The 25,237-nt window shown below is 39.0% G+C and overlaps 1 protein-coding gene across 2 annotated transcripts; it reads left to right on the top strand.

Annotated features, from left to right (window-relative positions):
• The first annotated feature begins 13,054 nt into the window (after positions 1-13,054).
• scyl1 (SCY1-like, kinase-like 1) lies at positions 13,055-23,243 on the top strand. 2 transcript variants are annotated; one of them, XM_041990558.1, is made up of 18 exons: positions 13,055-13,246; positions 13,829-13,969; positions 15,450-15,572; positions 15,697-15,923; positions 16,060-16,150; positions 16,751-16,906; positions 16,991-17,149; positions 17,271-17,378; positions 18,080-18,193; positions 18,287-18,442; positions 18,529-18,717; positions 19,170-19,245; positions 19,921-20,118; positions 20,250-20,398; positions 20,498-20,581; positions 20,855-21,169; positions 21,433-21,511; positions 21,773-23,243. In XM_041990558.1, the coding sequence occupies exons 1-18, from the start codon at positions 13,139-13,141 to the stop codon at positions 21,895-21,897; spliced, it is 2,598 nt and encodes an 865-aa protein (XP_041846492.1). In that variant the 5' UTR covers positions 13,055-13,138; the 3' UTR covers positions 21,898-23,243. The 2 variants fall into 2 exon arrangements, with proteins under 2 accessions (XP_041846492.1, XP_041846493.1); XM_041990559.1 differs by having other exon boundaries at positions 20,498-20,566.
• The last annotated feature ends 1,994 nt before the right edge of the window (positions 23,244-25,237 follow it).

Here is a 25,237-nt window from a genome sequence, read left to right on the forward strand (position 1 = left end):
TCGCAGTAGATAACCGCATAAAACAGAAGGTATAAAGGGAATAAATCAAAAAGTAAAAACTATTAAGCCTCACGGTTATGTTATATTGAGAAAGCAGAATTGTGAATATTTCAACACGTGCGATGCGAAAGAAACATTGAAATTGGGACTTGGCAGTTTAAAAATATATACTTTGGCGAAAAAGTAAGAACTGAAATGTGACGCACTGAAAAGCAGATGTGTACGCAATCAAGGCTAATGGCGATTAAATAAATTATTGGACGACCCTCCGATTTTTTGGGCGGGCAGTGTAATTCATAGGCCGCTTCTGAGCTAACGCCTTGTTAAGCGAGCCATTAACAAAGCAGTAATGTCATTATTCAAACGTTTTGTTTACCTAGTTTTGATCTAAAAATGTAGCACAGAATCAAATCAAACTTCATTTAACAAGGAAGACATAATTACTTTTTTATGAGCTTATTTACTTAATTACTTAAGATTACAGGATTTTAATTGTAGCATTATTTAACTGTTGGCTATATATGGGAGCCGTGACGTAAAGCTTGCCCTTGTCTGTAATTGGGGGATCTACTGCATACATTGACTAAAATGGCAAGTGAATTGCCAGGCTTTTTCTAGATGCTTCTCCAAATTTGGCGACAGTGCTGAGCAGCAGCAGCTTGAGCTGATAAATCTTTTCTATCTTTTATAAGTAAGGTGGCTTCTTTAATATTTAAGAATACTATTAGACACCTATGTGTATACAGGCTTTGACTTTTTAGAGCCTCTAAAGAGACAAAAAGCTACATTAAAAATGACCAAAATGGAATTGAAATTAATTAATCGAATATTTTTTTTTTATTATTAGCTGCCAGAGAAACACTATCAGCATTAGATGTATTTTAATCCAGAACTAATTGCCTTGAGTATTTTTTTCTTTTTTTTTTTATCAAGTATGTATAACATTTAGCTAAGCAATGCAAGTTAGCTGTTTTTGTACAGATGGCCTCTATTATGTTAAAAAAAAAAAAAAAAGGAATAACAAGTTTATAAAGCTATTGGAAGCAATCGTGGCTTTTACCAAAATTTTAGCTGTCTCAGGGAATCACAAGCATTAGCATAAGGATTTTTTTTTTTTTTTTTTTTGCTTTTTGTTGCCATAGAAGGCTGAAGATTTTTTTCTTTATTTCTAATTTTATTCTCCCTTTGGGGAGCTGGACTGAGTTGTCAAGGGAAGAATGGACTTAGTTATTAGATGAAGATCGCAGGACCAGCGTGGAACCAGGCAGTACAGGACCAGAGGGCGTGGGCGGACCATTGTGGAACCAGGCAGGACAGGACCAGAGGGCGTGGGCAGACCATTATGGAACCAGGCAGGACAGGACCAGAGGGCGTGGGCGGACCAGTTTGGAGCCAGGCAGGACAGGATCCAAGGGCGTGGGAGGACCAGTGTGGGGCCAGGCAGGACAGGACCAGAAGGCAAGAGCAGAAGGGGGTCCAAGAGAGCAGGGAGCAGCATCAGGATCCTTCGACGAGTGTACACCAGAGGGAGCCAGAGGCACAGGCAGTGTAGCAGAGGCCATGGCTGAAGCAGTTCCAGGTCAAGCCAGTCCATGCTGAGGGTGGGACGGGGCCAAGTCTTCTAGCTTCACAAGTGTAAACCAGGGCCTTGGGTTTGTATATCAGGTTGAGGTATCTCTGTAACTTTCTCAGGTTTTTAGTATGACTTTATTAGACTCAGTTCTTGTAGAACACAATATCTCGCACCACTTTCTCTTCCTTTTTTCAGGCAAGCCCCGTAAAGTATTTGGTACCGTGGTCAACTCGTCTTGTGCGCTGACATGATTTTGGTGGTGTCTGCTGTGATGAATGCCTTGGTAGTGTGCTGTCGAGAGGAACTTCTTAATCGGACTTCTACCCCCTGCGATCAGAAGTAGTTCTCCACCTGGAGGAGAGGATATCGTATGTTTGATAGGTCTACCCCAGAGAAGTTTACAGCCTTGGCGTGTGAGTGGATGACCATCTGTGCAGCCATTCGTGTATATTCAGCAACCCCTCAGTAAAACACCGCCCCATTGGTACAGAGCAGCTTCATCTATTCCCTTTACCCAAGCAGTGAGTTCATGCATGGTGTACATGTGGGTGTAACTATCCTGTACATTAATTATTGCTTTTACTTTACTATATCCAGTAATATTTGCTGACATTGTTAAATGGCGTCTGAAGTGGGGGGGGGGGGGGGGGGGAGTAATTTAAAACGTGTCTGGAGTTTTTCTTTTCACAGGCCTACCCCACTCTAAAGCTGTTCATGGAACGAATCCTCTGTGCTAGCCACTCGTACAAGTTGAGCTCATCTTGCATTCTTTAGTACTATGGATCGGGATCCTGTGAATCTACTGGGGTTTAACATGGTGTAGGAAGGTATTATGTACTTAACAATTCAAGACATCTTTTAAAATTAAAATTTTTATCATTACATTACACAATATTTTGTAAGTGGGGTTTCGTGCCTTTTGTGTGGGGTATGATTTTGGGGGGGGGCGTTAATCAGTCTTTTCCTAGACTTCACACAGCTCCACATTGCCCAATGCCAAATGGCTTGAATAGGAGACATCCAGGTGCACCAGGAAGATTCAAGTGGACACTTTGCCATTCAGGATAGCAACCTCAAAACTAGTCTGCTGTACAGAAACCCGATTTTGCCAGAGTGCGGTAACAAGTCTCTTTACTAGAAGTCATTGTGAATTTGTTCAACATCTGGTTGCTTTGTGGGAGGGGTTGTGTATTTTTGACTCTTGCAGATTTTTATGTCAGGCCCACCTGTCAAAACTCCACATTCAAGCCCACGTCTACTGTTCAGGAAGGAATCCCCATGATCAGGCCTGTGGTATTTAAATGCTTCTTCTGGAAAATGGTTTCCATAGTTTATGAACTGTATTATTGGTTTCTCAGATCTCCTTGTTAAAGCAGTTGACAATTTAGTGCTGTAATACCGGTAATTTGTCCAGTACTTTGTATTGGGGGAAGGGTATTGTGGGGAGAGGCTTTTTCCTTTGCATTTTTCAGTGTGCAGTGTCCTGTGTGCTTTCCAATACCCAAGACCATCAGGAACTCTCCTAACTCATTCTATGTACAAGTTTCCTTGCACATCAAGCATCACGTAAGGTCACTAATTGTGTTCACATTTACCTTGACATTCATTGTTTTGGCAAAATTCTTCCATTGCAATTCCTTTGCAATTAGTGCCTTGTATTGACAATACAATGAGTGGACTATCTGTAAAGGATTTTGATTTCTGCATAATAAATGCTTAGCTTGTTGTGATTGAATACAGTTTTTGTACGCATTTGTTCTTTTGGGGGTTTTTGGGGAGCTTTTCTTGTGCTTTTTCAGGTATGACTAAAGCTCGGAGCTTTTGTAGCGCACGGATGTGGCCTGGGCTGAAATGACTTCCTATTCAAAGTGGAAATTGAATTCAGATAAGTTGGATCCATCAAATATTGATTTGTGGAAATCTGGATTACTTGCACCCTATATGGGTCCCTAATCTTATATGGACTAAAATGTCCTGATTATTCTTGGAATGAAAGTCGCTTGCTATAAAAATGGCACTGTAGTGCTCTCTTTAAGAGTCTTGATAATGAGATGATTTGATGGAGCATCACCGAATTTGACTTCTGTAGTAAAGCATTCTGGTAAGGATAACAGTGGTCAGTTCTACGATACTGTGGGAGGGGCACGGGGTATTTTTGTTTTCTGCCTCTTTGATTTTGCAGAACAGTCCAAAGAAGAATGCGGTCTCCCTATGACAACACAGGAATCTTCCTACGTTTTGAACTCCACCAACATGCAGATTGAACAGAAAAGGGTCAGGTTGTTTTTCAAGAGGTTACTTGAGTGGAATAATTAGCCCTCAGCTGCTTGCCCTTGTGCAACTGTGCAAGTGGCAGATTGGTTACATTTAATTACTCAGAATTGCGCAACTGTGCAAATCTTAAAAATTGAAAGTGGCTGAGGAAAGCTGTGCATGGTGCAGCACATTTGGCCCAAAATGCAACGCAAATGTGTTGCTTTAGTTTATATGGTGCTTTGGCTGGGCGTGTCCCTACACTTCTCTTCACAGAAATCACAGTGCAAGACTACATCAAGCACAAGTCAAGTCCTCTAACCCGGAGCATGTAGTAAGATGTTGACTTATCTTGTCAAACTTTTGCAATATAAAATTGACAAAATGACATCTTGGAACTGGCTTAATGTTAACCTCAAATCATCAATAACAATGCTTAACTAGCATTCCTCTTTGGCCTTGGGCCCTATTGCTTTGCATCTTAAGACCACAAGATGAGTAGAACTCAAAATCTTTGAGTATTGTGTGGTGGGTGTGTTGTGTAGATCACTCTTTGTTTCAGATCATACTCGTCTGTCCACTTCGATCTTGCCTGCCTCTGAATGCAAAGCCATCTGTGGAAGCTGTCAGCGAATATGAGTGTCACCCTCCCTTCGTGAATGAAGTGTCAATCCCCTGTGCGCTTGAGCTTAAATCTAAACACCTGGCGTCCTTCGCAGAAGCCCTGCTGTCTGTGTGTTTGTGTGTGCCTTTTTTCTTTTCCCTTTGATTTCTTAGGTCAAATCGCCAAAAATTTCTTTGTCATCTGGGATGGCCTAACCTGTGATGGAGCACTGAGTCCTGTCATTTTAAGATCAAGAGCTGCAAGCTTGTTTCTAATACTGCATCACTTCAATGTCGTGGGTGCCAGGTTAAGTAATTTCGGTTCCCTTGATTTTTCTTCAACATATCATGGCTTTAACTCCCAACATATTGCATGCACCTCCGCTATGCATAACATTTTATTTACGTTATGAAATACTACTCATAAGGTTGCAAGCATTGCAGTAGTGTCTGGTAAGGGGTGTTTTTTGTTTTTTTGGGGGGGGGGGGGGGGGTGGGAGGGAACGTTCTTCTCTCTCTCCCTTTTCAGATTTCTTGTTCAGCGTAACTTGCTACTGACCCAGGCATCTTTAAACATCGGCTGTTTCATGGGACTTGGGTACACCAGCCTCTAGGATTCTCTTATATTGAAGGATTGAGCATCACTGAGGAAGAATAGCTGTGGTAAATTCTGCAGTTGCAGTAAAATAGAACCATTTTGACTTGTTGTATTGGTGTAGTGCGGGCTTAATGTGGGCGGGAGGGGGGTGGGGAGGCTTACATTGTCTTGTCTCTTTCTATTGCAGCTTTAAACTTGGCAAGAAAGCCTTCACTGTTCATTTGACCTTCAAGTTCTGCTGTGTTGCAAAGGGAAAAACGGCTTTGAGTATCACCAGAGATGCTGGTATTGTGGTATTGCTACTATGGATAAATTGGAATGGATACATAGACCAATTCAATACTGTGGGACATGCTGGGGATTGGGGAAACGGCTGTCTTGTCTTCTAGTTTCAGCCTCGTGATCAAAAGAAATCCTCGCGCGCGCTGATGGGATAATATAATGGGTCTTGAAAGGGTTTTCTTTTCCTGGAGGAACAAACTTTGTTCCTTCAGGTTTTGCTTTTGCCCATATTGCAGCAATTACAAAAAAGCAAAAGACTCCGGTGGTGGCACTCCTGACTTTGTCAGGACGGGGTTCAATTCCCTGCGGTGTCTTGCTTTTGGTATGCTTTGTGGGTAAAGCTGGAAAAATTTTTTAAAAAATAGCTTATATTGCATCTGTTCCAGAACTTCAAGTTTACAACTGTTTACATGTTCAAACTTAGACAAATGATCAATAAACATCCTTTTGTAATCACAGCCTACATTTTATTTCTTGCTGCATTATTTGTAAGGGATAGCTATGTGGATGTGCTCAAAATGTACTGAAAGGTGGCAAATGAGCTGGGAGCGCCCGGAATGACGGTTTTTAGTGTACAAGCACTGTTGAAGCTGGATAGCTGGGCTAAAATAAAGATGGTGGTATACTATTTGCATCAGATCAACATATATAAGTAGATCTGAAATTGTGGATGTACTTGTGTGGGGCAAGATAGAGTTCAAGTGAGACAACACCAAACAGTAGATCAGATGACAGCATTACGCCATAGTTGCATCTAGCCTGCCAAAAGATGGTCTTTCTCACCAGTTACGTTGCATTTAACCATCCAGCCCTTGAAATAAGTATTCTGAAGAAGGGATTAAAAATCTTTAAAAACTTTCACAAAGTTGTCGTTCAGCGGTGGCAGCCGCTCAAAGTTTGTTTCGTCATCACACTGAACACGTTTCAGTCCAGTTTGATCCTAACCACATCTATATGTCCAGAACGCCATAACCCCGCTCCGAATAACAGGAAGTTATTCATTTTACAGCATAGATGACTTGCATTCATCAGATAAACATTATACAGCCTTATTCCACTCCATCATGATTCCAAACAGCTTATAATGGCCTTTACACAAACTGATGAGCTGCATTGATTATGGCAGAAAGGACAAACGGGTAATGCTGGAAAACACTGCATTAGCGTTTCTGCAGGTGAGGGGGACATCGCTGTGGTAGGGAGGTCACCAGGGGACATGGTGTAAACATAGGCTGAAGGGGCGAGGGCCTTCATCACCTCTTTAAGCTTTAATTAGTGCCATTTAAAATTTTAAAAGCTGGTTTTACAGCCTATCCTCTGAGACAACAGTCCTGTTTAAACCTAATCTGTCATTGCAAATATGGGAAGACTCCCAAGCCTATAATGTTTGCAAGCAAATCACTCTTAATTAGGCTGTGGGATGAAAAAAAAAAAAAAAAAGACTCCCATCTTGTTTAGTAGATAAAACAAAACAATTTATTGGGGGCATGGGGTTGAAACTCAAATAGAGGTCAACTTCCAGCTACTGCTGTTGCTGATCAGCTTATAAATTACAAGAATATACAAATGTTGCATAGGGGATGTTGCCCCAACTTGTCTTGCAGTCCTGTGGGTGAAAAATGGGAGGGTCAGATAGAGTCCATTTCAGGGAGAAACTTCTAGTTTCATTACGCCCTCTACTGGTAAACAAAGTGAATTAAGTCATTCATAGTAATTTTCCACCATCTGAAAACACAACGCACGACACTGGATGTCTCTGGAATTTCCATTTTTAAAATTTATTTATTTTTTTTTTTTATTATTATTATTTATTTAACAGTGTTGATGCATTTCTTAAATTCAAGACCCAAATAGCACTGAAACATGAGACGCGAAACCAACCAAAAGATAAACATCACTTATTAAAAAAAAAAACACACACACACACAGCTTTTAAAGTAACTTTAATAAAACAAAATATGTTAAGATAATCCAAGCTGACAGCTCCTTAAATTAATATATCAACACAACCACTGCAGTGAGGAGAAGAGTCCAGTCCACATTCTAGTTTGATCCGGTTTGTAGGACCTTGTAACACAGATTCATCCGCGCAGGCGTTACTGTGACGTCAACTGTTCTATTTGGTTAAAAGTTTAGCATAAATACAGTTAGTATTAACATATATTTAGGAATGTGATCTTTTTTCTTTTTTTTTAAATAAATCAGACCTCACTGGCTTTGTGCTGTTATTATTTCGGTTCCGATCTTTACTGGAAACATCTCTGTAAATCACATCTGGGTTCCGAGGTTTGAATACAATCTTGTTTTACTGTAGAATCCCTGTTTTCAAAACCCCCACTGTTCATTGTCCCACTGCAGTTATGACTTATATGCTTTGAATTTGATTACAGTACATTATTCATTAACTTTCGTTTAGTGCAAAACCGGGTCTAACTTATTCTCGGATGAATATCCGACTCTCGAAAGGCGAAGCACCCCAAATACTATAGATACAATTGCAATGGCCAAGACGAGCAGGTGAAGTTCAAATCGTGTGTCAGAATGGGGAAGAAAGGAGATTTAACTGATTTCGAACGTGGCATGATTGTTGGTGCCAGGCGTGCTGGTCTCAGTATATCAGAAACTGCGGAACGACTGGGATTTTCACGCACAACCATCTCTAGGGTTTACCGAGAATGGTCCGAAAAAGGGAAAATATCCAGTGAGCGTCACTTTTGTGGTCGGAAATGTCTTGTTGATGCGCAAGGTCAGAAGAGAATCGATCAACTGATTCAGGATGACAGAAAAGCAACAGTATCTGAGATAACCATTCGCTACAACCAAGGTATGCAGAATACTATCTCTGAACGCACAACACGTCGAACCTTGAAACAGATGGGATACAGCTGCAGAACCCCCAAACAGACAAATAACGTTAATATAGATGCTTAGAGTCTGCTTTCTTTTGTCTTTGCTGTATAAGTGGTAAAAGGAATCAAGGCTACATAAGCGAGTGCTAAGTGAAGTCTTGGTCACAGTCTTTCAACAGACACAGCTCTTTTTTTCTTGCTATATACACTTTTTTGTAGTGTTGAAATAATTTCTTGCTTTAACCAAAGAAATACAGAAATCACTGCAGTTTTAAAGCATTTGGAAGGAATGGATTTTTTTATATCATAGCTTTAGCTACTTTTTGTTTTGTTTCCTGGAAACTGGACTGAGTATCAAGAGATGGATGGGTTTGAGATGAAGATCGTAAGTCCGGCGTGGGAAATTCGGACTAGACTGCCGTGGGGCCCGACAGGACCCGGGAACAAAAAGGCAAAATTAAAGGGGTCCAAGAGTGTAAGAAGTAGCATCAGGAACTGTCGGAGAGTACATGTGAGAGACCCGAGACACCGGCAGTGCAGCAGAGGCTATGGCTGAAGCACTTCCGGTGTCACGCATTACACCGGAAGTGCAATTGTACTTGGTTTGTATGTTGTATTGAATCATCTCTGTAACGTTCTCATATGTTTAGTATAAGTTTATTAGACTCTACTATTGAAGAATACACAGACTCACTTGCTCTACATTCTCTTCTTCTTTTCAGGCAAGCTTAGCAAAGTATTGTGTACCATGGTCAACTCGTTTTGTGCCAGCATGATTTTGGTGGTGTCTGCTGTAAGGAATGGCTTGATAGTGTGCTGTCAAGAGGAACTTCTTGATCTGACTTCAACCTCTGCGATCAGAAGAAGTTCTCAAACTGGAGGAAAGGCAATCATATGTTTTGAGAGAAGTTTACATGCTTGGCGTCTGAGTGGATGACCATCTGCGCAGCTATTCCTGTATATTCAGCAACCGCTCCACATACCCAAATGGCTTGAATAGAAGACATCCAGGTACACCTGCAAGATTCAAGTGGACTCTGCCATGCAGGATAGCACCTTGAACATTTGTCTGCTGCTGTAAAGAAACCCAATTTTGCCAGAGTGCAGTAACAAGTCTCTTTATTAGAAGTCATTGTGAATTTGTTCAACATCTGGTTGCTTTGTGGGAGGGGGTTGTGTATTTTTGACTCTTGCAGATTTTTATATCAGGCCCACCTGTCAAAACTCCACATTCAAGCCCACGCTTCAGGAAGGAATCCCCATGATCAAGCCTGTGGTATTTAAATGCTTCTTCTGGAAAATGGTTTCCATAGTTTATGAACTGTATTATTGGTTTCTCAGATCTCCTTGTTAAAGCTGTTGACAATTTAGTGCTGTAATACCGGTAATTTGTCCAGTACGTTGAATTGGGGGAATGGTATTGTGGGGAGAGGCTTTTTCCTTTGCATTTTTCAGTGTGCTGTGTCCTGTGTGCTTTCCAATACCCAAGACCATCAGGAACTCTCCTAACTCATTCTATGTACAAGTTTCCTTGCACATCGAGCATCACGTAAGGTCACTAATTGTGTTCACATTTACCTTGACATTCATTGTTTTGGCAAAATTCTTCCATTGCAATTCGTTACTGTGCCTTGTATTGACAATACAATGAGTGGATTATCTGTAAAGGATTTTGTTTTTTGCATAATAAATGTTTAGCTTGTTCTAATTAAATATAGTTTTTGTGCTTTATCAGGTATGACTAAAGCTTGGAGCTCTGTAGACCAAGTATGTGACCTGGCCTGAGATGACCACCCTACTTTAACTCACCTGAATGAAATAAGTCTTGTTAATACGCTTGAAAAGAACTTACTCAGATGTGTGGGACTATGAACACAACTAAACATGAAGGACAGTGGGTCCTGAGGACCTGGATTGAGAAAAACTGGTTTAAAGTGTCAAGATCATTCTTGGAATGAAAGCTCATGCTGTAGAAATGTCATTTTAAGAGCAAGAGCTGCAAGCTTGTTTCTAATACTGCATCACTTCAGTGTCATGGGTGCAAAGTTAAGTAATTTCGGTTCTGTTGATTTTTCTCCCAACATATTGCATGCACCTCAGCTTGCATAACATTCTAGTTGCATTATGCAATATGGTGCTCATACGGTCATTTTCATGCATTGCGGTACTGTCTGGAAAGAGGCATTTCATTATGTTTTGTAGGGGGTTGAGATGAAGACGCTCGTCTTTATCTAGCTTTTAAATTTTTTGTTCAACCGAACTTGCGTCTGACCCAGGCATCTTTAAACACAGCATTGTCGTGGGGATTGGAGAAACTGTTGTATATGTTGATGTTTCAGCCTCGTTATCAAAAGAAATCCCACTGTGTGCTGATGGGATAATATAATTGGTCTTGGAAGGGTTTTCTTTTCCTGGAGGAACAAACTTTGTTCCTTCAGGTTTTGCTTTTGCCCATATTGCAGCAAAAAGAAAGCAAAAGACTCCGGTGGTGGCACTCCTGACTTTGTCAGGACGGGGTTCAATTCCCTGCGGTGTCTTGCCTTTGGCATGCTTTGTGGGTAAAGCTCCAATCTAAAGACTTTGATAATGAGTATAAGCTACATATCAGATCCAGAATGACAAGTTGTAGAAGTAGAGCTGTAGGACAAAGCTGTAAAGTGAGATCTGTTAAACGTGTTTTAAATTTTGGACAAGTAATCAATGAACATTGTTTTGGAGTCTTAATCTTTTTTTCTCTGGCTGCTACATTAATTGTAAGTGATAGCTTTGTAGGTTTATTCTAAATATACTGAAAGATGGCAAATGCATTTTGTAACAAAAATGTAATTTATGCTATACTTTAGAAATGACAGTCAACTGATTAATGCACTATTTAACATAAAAAGTTAGTTATTGCAGTGGTAAATTAAACTATACTTTGATCAAAAGGTTAACTGATAATATATTTGAGTTCTATACCTCCCTTTAGCTTTCTGAAATCCGTCTTGAATGAGTAATTTCTTAAAGCAAAGTGAAATTAAATGTCATGTGATGCTACAATATTTTGCAGATGGAATGAATCAACATTGAAGGGGGAAAAATTAAGTATATTAGCTGTTCAAATGTATGTACTTTGTGCCAAGCAGAGGACTCTGCCTTGCTGCATTTTCAAAATCAGTTTTATTCAACCTGTCTCTAGCTGAAGGCCAGTCTCTAAACTGATTAAAGGAGAAGGGAGACTAGAAGGCACTGCTCTCCTACTGTCTCGCCCAAACAGGCTGTTATTTCTAAACAACTGTTTCTATCTAGCAGGTGCCCACCAGTCTCAACTTTTCCCATATCAAGAGTCTGGAAGGAAAGTGACCTGACCTCACACAAGCCTGCATCATAACCCAACAGGAGAATAATAACTTCAATGTTCTATATAAGGAAAATACACATTATGAAATGTAACTGAGGGTAATAAATGTATTATATGAATAAAAGAATGATTACACATGTGATTATTATATGAGTAAATATGATTGATTACCATATGCATTAAAATTACTTCCACAATGTGTGAATTTGTATTATGTTTTTCATTGACCAGCATACAGTACAATGGAAATATGCATGGAAGTCAGTGCATATTTGAAAAAGTTGTGTTAATAATAACATTAACACAAGTCAAGAATGGCATTTCATTCAGACTGTAGAGTCTAAAGTCGTCACTAAGGTCAATTTTGTGTTGTTGGAACATGTTTTTAAAGATGTAGTCATTAACTATTGTTCACTAATTGAGTTCTTGAGCACCTCAAACAATCTGGTTGAAAACTGAAACTTGAACACATTTGAGCCGTCCTACAAGACAATAAACTCAAATGTAAGTTAAAGCTCATAGTGTGAAAATAAACTAATAAATAAAAATCATAAAGGTCTTTCCTTCAGAATTTTGGTCATGGTTACTCTTGTGATGTTGGGGTATCCACATTTTGAGCATCTGTATATTCTTTAATTTGTGATGAATTCAGAAGATTCAAAACCAGTGGAACTTTATTATCACCCTTTTTTGTGTTTAAATTGAGATAGTTCAAAGAAATAATTGAAAATCTAATACTGTAGTAACTTCTGTGTCTTTGGAGAAGTTTTGACTGAAACTGTATAAGTGGAACCATCACAGGATATCTGCACCGTTGTTTTCACATATGACAGACCATCATAACAAGATGTTTGTGTGACTGACCAGCAATACTCAACAACATGAATTATCCCTATGAAATACCATTTAAAATAAAGATTAACATACAGGTAGATATTTAAAAGGTCTGTTGCTGATAAAACTGTTGCTTTAGCGCTGAGCAGTAGTTTCTAATATTGATCTTCAGGTTTGGATTAAATGACTGAAATTGTGTTAGTAACTCAACATACCCTACTAATCCATTTTCAATTATTATTGTAATATCACTATTTTTTAAAAAAAGGTTTTTGAATACTTTTGGATTATAATTAATCAAATCATTTCCCCATTTCAAACAAAGTAGTGGCACAAATGTTTAGTGAATTGTGTGTAGAGTATTTTACAATTTGATGACGTTTATTTTATTTTTGTAATCAAAGGACAAACAGATGACTGCTCTTGTAATGCAAGATAAATGAAAACTTCTTTATTCATAAAAAAAATTAAGAAAGCAACAATAAATATTAGTTATGTACTTATAACAAAAAATGTAACATAGAATAAGAACATTTCTTTGATATACAATATCAAACACGTTCTGTATTTTAAAATAATGCGATATGCGATAATGCATTTATTACATATTTGTAATAAATAAGTGATTTTCCCTAAATGAAATAAAATAAAATATTTTTAACCAACCCTTAAATTGACTCAAGGAACCAATGTGCAAAAACAAAGTTCCCACGGAGCAAATTTTCATTCGTTCCATTTGTTGGTACAGCTAGCCTCCTCCGTCTGCAGTGTTGTGTGTGTTTGATGAGGTGTGGTGGTAAGGGGAAATGTGGTCCTTTTTTGCCAGGGATCCCGTCAAAGATTTTGCTTATGAAATTCTCCCTGATAGTCCAGAAAGATCTGGAATATGGACGCTGCATCGGGGGAAGCGAAAGGTAAAAGCAGCAAACCGCTGCTGACCCTCCGCTAATAGTTAGCGTTAGCTCGTTTGTTTATAGAGGCCTGTCAGCGCACCAGCTGACGTTTGAGCTCGATTTGGTCTTCTGGTTAGGTGTCAGTTATATGTCTTTTGTTGCTGTTGTTGTTATTTAATATGTCAGTGATAATTTAGATTTATTTGTTGTCTTTGTCTTGTTAGCGCTCTCTGACGAGCTCTGACAGCTCAACATGCTCAGTGTTTGCTGAGACGCATTTCTCGCCACGTCACCCGGTCTTGCCAAGTTTTCAGCTATCATTTGAATCGGTTAGAAATAACTGCCTTTACCACCATAACAAAAGTTTCGGTTCAGATAGCTGACATACCAAATAGACCCATCACCAAATGCGAAGTCATGATCAGTTCCCTGGAGAATCTAAAACTAACATCTTCAGTGGAGCATCAACTTCCTCCTTTTTATAATCCTCAGTCATTTCAATCAGTATTCATTCAAACATGACATGATGTTGTAGTATTGTGTTATTGTGTCAAATATTTAGTAAATGGGAGTGATTCTGTCTATCTCAAACAATCCCCTTAGACTACCGGAGAACCAGTATCTGTATTCGTGTACGAGGTGGCCCAGGGAACAGAGCAGCAGACCCAGCTAGCCAAGGCTGCCTTCAAGCGAATGAAGACTCTGCGTCATCCTAATATCCTGGCGTATGTAGATGGACTAGAGGTATGTCTCTAATCTAAGTGAATTTGTAGGTAACTCTTTAGCTCTACATATACACCATCATTTAATTCTTTTTTGGAGCCCAGTAGCCTGTCCCAGCCACAAAGCTGTTAAATCACTTGTGTATTATCTGCTTTTTTTTCCTTTTTCTTTTGCATGCTCATGTTCAGAGAGAGGTGAGTGGGCATATTAGTGAAGTGCACCTAATATAGCAGAGCAGTAGTTATTATTTATCCCCTTGGTTGCTCAGATGGCAGTGATCTTGTACAGTGGTATGAATGCTGGTTGTTTTGTTCTTAATTTAATTACCAAATAAATGGAGAATTTCTTCTTTGTGTGGACATCTCCTCTTCTGACTGCTTGTCATACTTGACAGCTTGTGCCACATATTCTTGCATGAAAATGTCAGTTTTTAGTAATAATACAGCATTTATTCAACAGTTTTTTTCTCTCTTTTAGGAGTAGTATTTACTGCAGTAATAGTTGCAAATAATAACTCTGTAATATCTGTCCCAACAGCCTCAGATTTTTGTACTCAGAACATTATTTGAGCAAAAACTAAATATTCTTCTGCTGTAAACAGTTTATTTTTTTTAATAGTAGAGGGTCACGTTTTGGTAGTCTTCCCACTTGTTTGTGCTAGTTAGCTTTATATTATTAGATGCACTTTGAAAGTTTATTATTGCCTATAAATTGGCAGAACCAAGAGGTCAATAATCTTAATTTATACTTGCTGTTATCATAAGATGCTTTGAAATGTTACTTTATGGTGGCCAATCCATGAGTGACTAGGATGTCTCATCCTTTCTAAAGCTCTCTTTTGATGTTTGAGGCAGATGAATCCTGGCATTGTCATTTTGAAACATGTCCATGCCATTAGAAGAACCAAATAAATGAAATGAAAACTGGACATTCAGAATATTTAGATACTGAGCACACCAAATTGAACCTAAATTTTACTAACTAAAGCAACCCAAGATCTAATGCTGCTCCCACAGGCTTATACCGTAGACATTAGTCATGATTGGTATAGCACTTAATCTGTGTTTTTTTTTTTTTTTTTTTTTTTTTTTTTTCTCTCTTTTTTTACACTGATGCACCAGTGGATCTGAAATGGAGTAAATCTGGATTTAACAGACCAAATGATGTTTTTGTAATCAGTGGCCCAGAGTCAGAATGACTTTTCCCAATGAGATTCTTACCTTTTTGCTTTATTAAATCCAACTGGTGACTTTTAAGTGTCACCAGTGTGTTTCCACTTAATAGAAAATCTGTAGCGAAGAAAATAATGTTGTTTTGTGTTCATTTGTAATGTCTTGGTTACTTAAATACAAAATAGGCACAACATGGGTATTATAAGAATGCTAAATACTGTGTATTTCATGTTTACAAGCTTCATAGTGCTACGTCATAAATTGTAAAGCTAATTTCTTTTCTAAATTTCAGTTTGTACTCTAGTTAATCTTGCTTTGCGTTGTTACAGACAGAGAAGAGCTTGTACCTGGTAACTGAGCAGGTGACACCCCTGGCAGTCCACCTGAAGGCCCAGGCAGAGAAGGGCGGTGCTGGTGAACTCGAGGTTTCCTGGGGACTGCACCAAATAGTGGTATGAAATTAACAGAGAAACATCTGATACTTTAAAGGGAGACAAAGTCTAGTTGTTTTTGTTGGTTATTCTGTGGAAACTGTTGCAAACTATCTTTACTTTTGTTATTTGCTTCCTGTAACAGAAAGCTTTGAGTTTTCTGGTCAATGACTGCCACCTTCTTCATAACAACTTGGGCATATGGGCTGTTTTTGTGGATCGTGCTGGGGAGTGGAAGCTTGGTGCACTTGATCATGTGGCCCCTGAGCAGGGTGACCCCAGTGGGGTCTCGTTACCTGCCCCAAAAGCTGTTTACCCAGACATGGAGAAATATGACCCACCAGAAATATCAGACAACGGGGGAGAGAAATGGTAAGGGTGAGGGGTTTATAATATATCTATATCTATCTGTATCTATATATATATATATATATATATATATATATATAAACACAACACAATTTGCTGTTAAATAATTTGTGATGAGGTCCTTCAATTTTTATTTCAGGGCAGGTGAGGTGTGGCGACTGGGCTGCCTTATTTGGGAAGTGTTCAATGGACCACTTCCTCGTACTTCCTCCCTCCGTTCATTGGGAAAGGTACGTCTGATAAATGCTTTCTTTGTCTAATTACCAAGATGAAGTATTACTGATTCCACAGTGTATGTAAGATGCCTACACAGAGATGTTTAATCTGCAGATTTCTGTATCAAATAAATATAACAGATTAAAGAATTGTAATTCAATTACTTATCTCCAGAAGAGGGCGCTCCAGAGCTTTGAAGCTCTTCCGAAAAGCTTTGGTTTGGAAAAAGAGGACTTTTATAGATATTTGCAAATCAGATGCAACTTTGACTAAAATTTGAAAACGGCTTTGGAAAATGGAGCGTTAGAAACACTTGTATAAATCCTATCTTTAACTAACTATTTTTTTTTTTTGTTTGTTTTTTTATGCACTTGTTATTGCTCCCTGCTGTAATGCTTATAATGTTTTATGTAAAGCACTTTTCAATAGTCTTGTACATGAAATGTGTTATACAAATAAATTTTCCTTGCCTTGGCTATATAATAAAACATAAGAGAATAAAAAAGAGAGAGAAAAAAAACTTCAGATTTCTCAGGGGTGACTAATGACTAAAATAAGTCTTTCTTTAGGATGTTCAGAGTCCTGTTCCCTCTTTTATTCTTTTGTGTAAACAGGTCCCAAAATCACTGGTCCCCCACTACTGTGAGCTGGTAGGGGCCAATCCCAGAGCTCGGCCAAACCCAGCCCGCTTTCTTCAGAACTGCAGAGCACCTGGAGGATTTCTTAGCAACAGCTTTGTGGAGAGCAACCTATTCCTGGAGGAGATTCAGGTTCGCAAACACATTCTGGTTACTGTGTACAACATGTCATATAACAATAAAGTATAAAGCATCTCTTTTAAACTGAAAATCTAGATCAAGGAGCCAGCCGAGAAGCAGCAGTTCTTCCAGGACCTGAGTGACAATTTGGACTTGTTTCCTGAAGACTTCTGTAAACACAAGGTCCTCCCTCAGCTGCTCACCGCCTTCGAGTTTGGCAATGCAGGCGCTGTTGTTCTCACACCCCTCTTCAAGGTGAACCCTTACCTTCTCTGGCAGCATGAAACATAAAGAATCTGGAGATCAATCAGATAATATCAAGTAAAACTTATTTGATCTGTGGACATCAAAATGTATTATCGTCTCACTCTGCCAGGTGGGGAAGTTCCTGTCGGCAGAAGAATACCAACAGAAAATCATTCCTGTGATTGTGAAGATGTTTTCCTCCACAGACCGAGCCATGAGGATACGACTCCTGCAGCAGGTATTTAACGTCGTGGAGCTCATCTTTGGCTAACATGTTGGGCTTGCAGTAGATTTCGTAATTATATGGAGGCAAAATTAAACAAAAAAAAAGGGCCTGAGGAATATTCTGTGAAGCAGAATTCAAGGAAAGCCTCACTTATTTCAATAAGTCTGGCTCATCAAAGTGAGAGTTTCGCTTTGTTATCGTAGCTTAAATGAGTCCCAGCTGAGTTACCACGGTAACTTGTGCTGGTGAACAAGCCTTTTGTCAAAAAAAACATTTGAGAGTACCAGTAGAAACAGTGGGCTGCCGTATTACGGTTTCGGTGCTAGTGGTTAACCTTCGTTGCCAGTCCGGGGGACTTGAACTTGGGTTCTCCAGACCTCTAACCACTACTCCACCACACACGTGTCATGAAGTGAAATAACCAATGCCTTTGGTCTGTCTGCAATGTTTTGCAATTACCATGGTTCTGTTAACGGCTGCAGTTTTGCCTGTTTTTAGTGATCATATGTTTATATTTTTTGTACAGAGCCATCACTGAACTGAAGTGTATTTGTGTTTGATTTTCTCTGTTTTTCCTCATCTAAATATTAAAAGCTTTTATTGTTAAAGGGAAACATCATGATGGAAAAGAACTCTGCAAGTTATTTAATTGTACTGATAACAGATGTAATAAAATCTGCTTTTTCATTCTTGTTACTTCGTCTCTTTCTCAGATGGAGCAGTTCATTCAGTATCTTAATGAGGCAGCAGTTAATTCTCAGATTTTCCCTCACGTTGTTCACGGCTTCACAGACACCAACCCCGCCATCAGAGAACAGACGGTTAAGGTAGTTTACAGACTTAAACACAGCCACAAAACTGGAAGTATTATTGGATATTACGATAGACACAACTCACTTCTTTTCCTGTCATTTCTGTAGTCTATGTTGCTGTTGGCTCCCAAACTGAATGACGCTAACCTGAACCAAGAACTGATGCGTCACTTCGCTCGGCTGCAGGCCAGAGACGAGCAAGGTCCAATCCGGTGCAACACAACCGTCTGTCTTGGAAAGATTGCCTCCTACCTCAATGCCGGGGTAAAGAACATCCGCATTTAGTGTTCAGTATTTAAAAACTCCAAGGTCAAGTTTAGTAAAGTATTTTATGCTTCTTCTCTTCACAGACTCGACAGCGTGTTCTGATTTCTGCCTTCTCTCGAGCCACGAAAGACCCGTTCCCCGCTTCACGCTCTGCTGGCGTGCTTGGCTTCGCGGCCACACACAACTACTACAGCATTACAGAGATCGCTGGTCGAATCCTGCCCACCCTCTGTGCCATCACAGTTGACCCTGATAAAAGTGTCCGGGATCAGGTACACGAGTGAAGTTTGTGTTATCACCACTTAGTTTTATGGCCTTTGCCTTGAGTTTCGTTTGCCCATTATTTAATGTAGTCAAGAATATTGAAAAGTTTCTTTTTTAGTAATTATGGCCACCAATAGATCATTTTTTATGGTTATGAAGACAGATTTAAGCCAGTATGAACATGTAACACCAAAGTAATAAGTGACACTAATAATTGTAATAAGTGATGATGTGTAGCATTGCTGTGTGCTCTCATGTAGTAACTTGAGTTGTTAATATTGAATGAAATAAGCTAAAAACTAAAGTAATAACAGATAATCTGTAAGTAGTGAACTTGTTGAAGAGACAAAGCAATCTAATATATTAATGCTGTGTTTTAACCATGGACCCTGACAGCTTAGTATCTTTAGTTTTTTGTTTTGTCTCATATAAAAAAGCACTTTGTTTTTCTCTCGTTGAGGCGTTCAAAGCCATCAAGAGTTTCCTTTCTAAGCTGGAGGCTGTGTCGGAAGACCCAGCCAAGCTGTCCGAGATCGGTATGTTACAAACAACCCTGAGCTGCAGTCTTGTCCTTTTTAGCAGGAAGAAATTTTACACACTTGTTTGCATAACATGCTCAGTTTAATAGAAAACATAAACTTGCCTTTTTAATTTAATTCTTCATTCCCTTCACTGGTAGTTATGCTGCATTCAGTGTACTTCCAAAATAGGGTTTCAGAACTTGAAATCACATATTTCAAATCTCAAGATCAGGGCAAACAAATACTTTTTGTTAACTGTGGAAGCTGCTTTTTTGGAGAGACCGTCTTTGAGTTCTCATTTAAAAAATCCAGTTTCTTATGCCTTTTTTTTCTTTTGAAGAGTTGCCACTATATGCAGCATTATAGTAGAATATTAGGTTACAGACTGAGAAATAAAAGTATGTGTGATTGATTCACAGCATCATGTTCTAAAACAAAAGTAACCCTTCGTTCAAAAGTTACAGCCCAGAAAGTTCAGGAAAAGAAAAAAAAAGTTGATTGAATCTCTGCAGAAAAATAGACAAAAGCCCTCCTATAGCTCTATAAACGTGACAGATAAGATTTATTCTGGTAATAGCCTATATGTTCTTTTAGACCCCTGAGAGCTTACTAGATTAAGTCTTGGTAACATAATACATAGAAATTTTTCCTTTGATTAATTCTGAAAACACTCTGTCCTGTTTCTTGCAGAAAAGGATGTTGGGTCGTGTGCTCAGCCTGCAGGTGCATCCTCCAGTTGGGCCGGTTGGGCTGTCACCGGCATGTCTTCGATAACATCCAAGCTAATCCGCACTGCTCCAGGTACAGAAGGAGGCACAGCAGCTGAAGGAAGTGGACCTGCTAACACCACCAGTCCCACTGGTGCCGCTGATGGAGCGCCTGCACCTGGTGGGTTTATAACATCGAATTCAACAAGGAGAAGCAGTCAGAGGGCTCAACATATTGTGTCTGCTTGAAGTACAATATGTCTTATATTTCAAGTATTTTATCTGGAAACATATCATTTCTTTATTTACCAGATTCAGAAGATAAAACACCACAGATCTCTCTGACTCACCACGCTGCCTCTAAACGTGCCAACCAATCACAGACTGTTGAGGCTAGAGACAATGATGAAGAGCCGATAGGAGACCGCTGGGATGACGAGGAGGACTGGGGAAGTTTGGAGGTAAAATTATTACTCTTACATTTATGTACAAATATTTATGTGAGATTTGTTCTTACACAATAGTAGTATCAGATCTTCTAAAATGCTGATTCTCTCAAGGAACCAGAGAAAACTCACACTGATGACTGGAACACGGACTGGTCGGGAATGGCATCATCTAAAAAGAAGGCCAGTGAGAGAGGAGTATGAGCCGTTTGTTTGACATCCATTATATAATACCACCTTAAGTGTGAATGCTGTGAACGCTTAATTGTTCTTACCTTTTTTATTACTGGCACCACCACTACTGTAGGTAACAATGATAAACTTCCTTATTCTATTATTCCCGCTGTTATACCATGCTAGCTTTAAATTTTACATTTATCATAAAGTGTAAATCCCTTGTTCACACCAGAGTGTGGATAATAACAAAATGCAGCCAATCTTCATTTCAGTATTTCCCTCTCCGTTGTGTAGGTCGGCCGGTCGTCCACCTCCGTGGCCGTGAAAAAGCAGAGCTCTGACTGGAGTAGCTCAGGCTGGGACGCCGACGACAGCTGGTCCAACGAGAAGGATGGCCAGGGTCAGAGCTCTGCGGGTGAGGAAGGCTGGGGAAATGACTGGGGGGAGGAGGAGACGGACACGACGTCGGCCAACACGATGCTACCTCTTCCTGAGGGGGTGCGTTTAGCCAGCGAGTACAACTGGGACAGCAGCAGCAGCACGGGGAAAGGAGCCACTCAGAATGACCTGTTCGCAAGCGTCTCCCAGAGAAGCGCTCCTGCTGCCATGGTGAGGAGCAATAAACAAATTAAATTATATTTAACATTATCTGAATATATAGAAAAGTGGAAAAAAAACATATCCCATTCTTTTTAAACCCATTTTACTAATGTTTTCATGATATAAATAACTCCTAAGAATCAAACAACTATGGAAGGAACTTTCCAACCAGTCTAGGAAATTGGATTCAGCACACTGGCCTTAATTAGCCAAATTAAATCTGTGGATTGGGGCACGTTCATTCATGTTTTAATGAATTCTCTCCCTGACAGACTGGAGATGGCTGGAGTGCTGAAACAACAGGAGACTGGGGAACTGAAGAAAGCTGGGAATCAGTAGATGGAAGCCAAAGTAAGTCCTTCATCTGGATTACTTCTTCAGAAATTGGAACCAATGTGTTTTAAACAAATCCACCATTCTGTTCATTGTTTACTGTGTGAATTGAGATATTTTGCATCATATCTGAAGTTCTCTGCAATCACCCTAATGTATGATGTTAGATGCCCACCAATTTAATCCTTTTCTTTTTGACCATTGCTTTTTGTGTTTCAGTTTTGAATCCCTTAAATGTGCAGAAGTCTTGTTCTAAATCTTTGAACCTTTGTATTAAAGGTCTAAGTAAGGCAGAGCTGTCCAAAAAGAAACGGGAGGAGAGAAGGAAAGAGCTGGAAGCAAAACGAGCCGAGCGTAAAGCTGCAAAGGGTCCTCTTAAATTGGGTGCACGTAAGCTGGACTGATTCAGACAGAACAGAAAGAGGGGGAACATGGACTGCAATGACTGGAGCACAGACGTGGATGGAGATTTCACATTCCACAAGTGAAAGGCCAGAAAAGAAACAGCAGGGAGGGAAAAGCGAACTGACCAATTCTCAAAGATTTGTCAGATGAACAAATGAGAGCCTGTCAGTTGGACAGTAGATGGCTACTTGGTTTGAGTTTTCGCTTTCTACATTTAAGAACTGATGAAGATGAAAGCACAAGCAGGAAAGTGACAGAAAATCCAAAGACTTGAAGCACTGCAGAGCAGCAAAATGACATTTTTTTTCCTTTTTATTCATGACTCATGAAGTTGCCATTGTACATAAATGTATATAACTGATGCATCTTGTCTTGAAGTAAATTACATTTTTCTTTTTCTTTTTTTTTTTTTAGAAAAAAATATATATGAAATTTTTCAAAACCTGTATTATTCTGAATGTTTTTCATTACAAACTGTATGCACACACAGTGGATATGACTGTTTTGAGGTCAGCTGTTGCAGATTTAGGACTGAAAATCAGACCATGCATGCACTTGTATATTTTTGTGGCCCAGAAAAAAAAATTCACTGCAAGAATTACTAAATGTGCTTTCTTTGCACATATAATACTACATTTTACTGACATAACCACCTGAGAGTGGACTGGTTGCAGAACTGTAAATGTCATTGCAAAATGTTAAAGTGAAGATGGCAATCTGGTTTCAAGGTAAACTGACACTGTGTTTATGGGATTTTTTTTCTGTTTCCAGTGAGGTGTTGTGGTGGAAGGTCTCACAAGTCATGGGAGTTTTATTTTCATGTCTCCAGCCGGTCTTTTGTACTGCAGGGATCACAGAAACTGTCATGGGAGAAAGCTTAAATTTATCCATCAGTAATTTTAGTGTGGTATGGGTAAAGAAGAGTTTCATGATGTTTCTTGATGTTTTATTTGTGCCTTTATTTAACTAATCTGTCCTGACAGATAAAACCCAAGAGCTGCACATTTTAAAGGTGAACCCAAACTGTCTCAAAAACAGCAGATTTAGTATTTTCTATCAAAGCTTTCAATGTGACCTTGTATCGCTTGTTTGTGTTATTATTTTGGTAGGTCTGGTGTTACTAGCCATACAAAATATTTCATATAGAAGACAGCTGATCCAATCAACAGCCATCATCACCACTGGAACTAAGGCCCTGGTATTAGATGCTCAGGTGGGGACATGCAAGGAACTATCATCAATTTGAGCAAGGCTTGGTGCAATGTTTCACAAAATATTCAAATCATGTAGCATGTGAGCTATTCTGAAATAAAAACAAATACACACATTTCTTCGTTACATTTCAGTGCTGTCATTTATTTATTCATTAATTGTCACATCTCAGTTTTGATGCTTCACTGATGTTAGACAACTGGCCCCTAACCTAAATATGTATGTGTACATAGGGGATATGACAGCTCATACTCAAAATTTGTCAACGCATGAAATTATATTTGTGTGGTTAAAAAAAAACAAAAAAACTTCATGATGTGAATTATCACTGTATTTACTATATTTTATTACTTAAAAGTGACAACTTGAGAAGTGATACTGCTGACTGAAACAATAAAAGAAAAAAATGTGTTTGGGACACATGGAACAGCTTGACCATACAAAGATGTCTGAAGATGGGAGGCTTGTTCAAAGGCAGGATTATAGAAAATCTTATTGTGTGTTTAGATTATATCTGCTGTGTCCTTGGGGTGAAAAAATATATGAAGTCTATGTTGTTATTTAGTGTGTGTGTGTGTGTGTGTATTTCAATATTTGTGTGGGCTTAGGCTTCACCACCTAAGCCCATGATTTTTCAGAAGAACCTGGGAAATGTGCGTTGGGCTCTTCTCCAATATCGTCTTTTGTGTCTCTTCTCACTCAAATCTTCATCTTCCCTGGTCATCTGTGCTCATGCCACTTTTCTTTGTTTCTTTAAATATACATCCTTTTTCTCAGGATCAGCATCACACCGAGCCTTTTACTGCTACTGCTTCTCAGCAGCAAGTCAACTCATTTTGATACAGCAGCTCTTCAACATAAACGGTATGTATGTTTCTGAAGTAAACCAGACCCCCTATAGTGATTACCAAAAATACCAAAAAATGGACCTTGGAACTTATTTTTTTTTAAGTTTTATTTGAAATACAATGCACAACATGTAAAACACATTAACAGAATGGACTTTTTTAATTTATGTATTATATAATAAAAAAAAAAAATTCAAAAAAAGAAAAGTGCCTGAAATAATTTAAATAACCTTTTATAATATAAAATTATAAAAGAGAGGTAACCCTGCCTTTGGTACAATGTATGCAATGTATGTAATGATCTTTGTACGGATACTGCAGATTATTCTTTGTACTTTAACCTATGTCGCCTCACCTTCAGGTTGGCAAATCTGTCAACTACTTTTTGGTGTTCAACTATCTCAGGTATCTCCTTCTCAAATGACATCACAGCCAGTGCTGGAGTCTGCATTGATCCATGGTCTTCCTCAGCCAGGTATGGAGATGATGCAAGGCACTAAAAGACCTTTCACAGTTACAGCTGCTAACTGGTATTGTTAAGGCAACCTGAATAACAGCTTCCAGTGAAGGGAACATCTCATAATCCAGAAGATTGTACACTGTCAACATATCCTGAATGGGACCAGCTTCACTCTTGCGCTTCACTTCCTCTGAATTAAATTCAATATGGGAATGAAGTGCCAGTGCTGACAAATGAGACTCAGACAAGATGTGGTTTGAGGTTGGACTGTATGCCTGAATTACGTTAAGCAAGTTCTCATTCACACTAGAAAAACACTTCTCAAATTCATCATTCTGTCCAGCAGGGAAACAACTATTTCCTTTTGAGCTCTTCTGATTCAGAAGTTGACTCAACAACAAAACCATCTATTCTCTTTGTTTTTCACCTTAGTCCAGAAGAAGCTCCAAAACTGCTATCACATGCTTCACATATAGCCTTTGATCCTGTGTGGAGATCTGTAGCAGTGGCATCACTGCATTTCTGCTTCAGGGTGTCAATCACTGCTCTTTGTATGTCTGTGCTTGAGAAATTATCTATGGTCTCCTTCTGTAGGTTTCTATGTAAACCTATCTGTGTAGGACAATATAAACTGTCCTATTAAATAATGTTATAGAAAACATAGACACAAAGATCTACCATGGCTCACAAAGGGATTACAAAATGCTAAAAAGAAAAATACATTATATTGAGAATTCATAAAACAAAGTACTAAAGAGATGGGAAATAAATATAAAAAAATATGAGAATAAGTTAACCGCTATTATGAAGGTATATAGG

This window comes from Melanotaenia boesemani, chromosome 7, assembly GCF_017639745.1.
Source record: "Melanotaenia boesemani isolate fMelBoe1 chromosome 7, fMelBoe1.pri, whole genome shotgun sequence".
Classification (NCBI taxonomy): Eukaryota; Metazoa; Chordata; class Actinopteri; order Atheriniformes; family Melanotaeniidae; genus Melanotaenia; species Melanotaenia boesemani.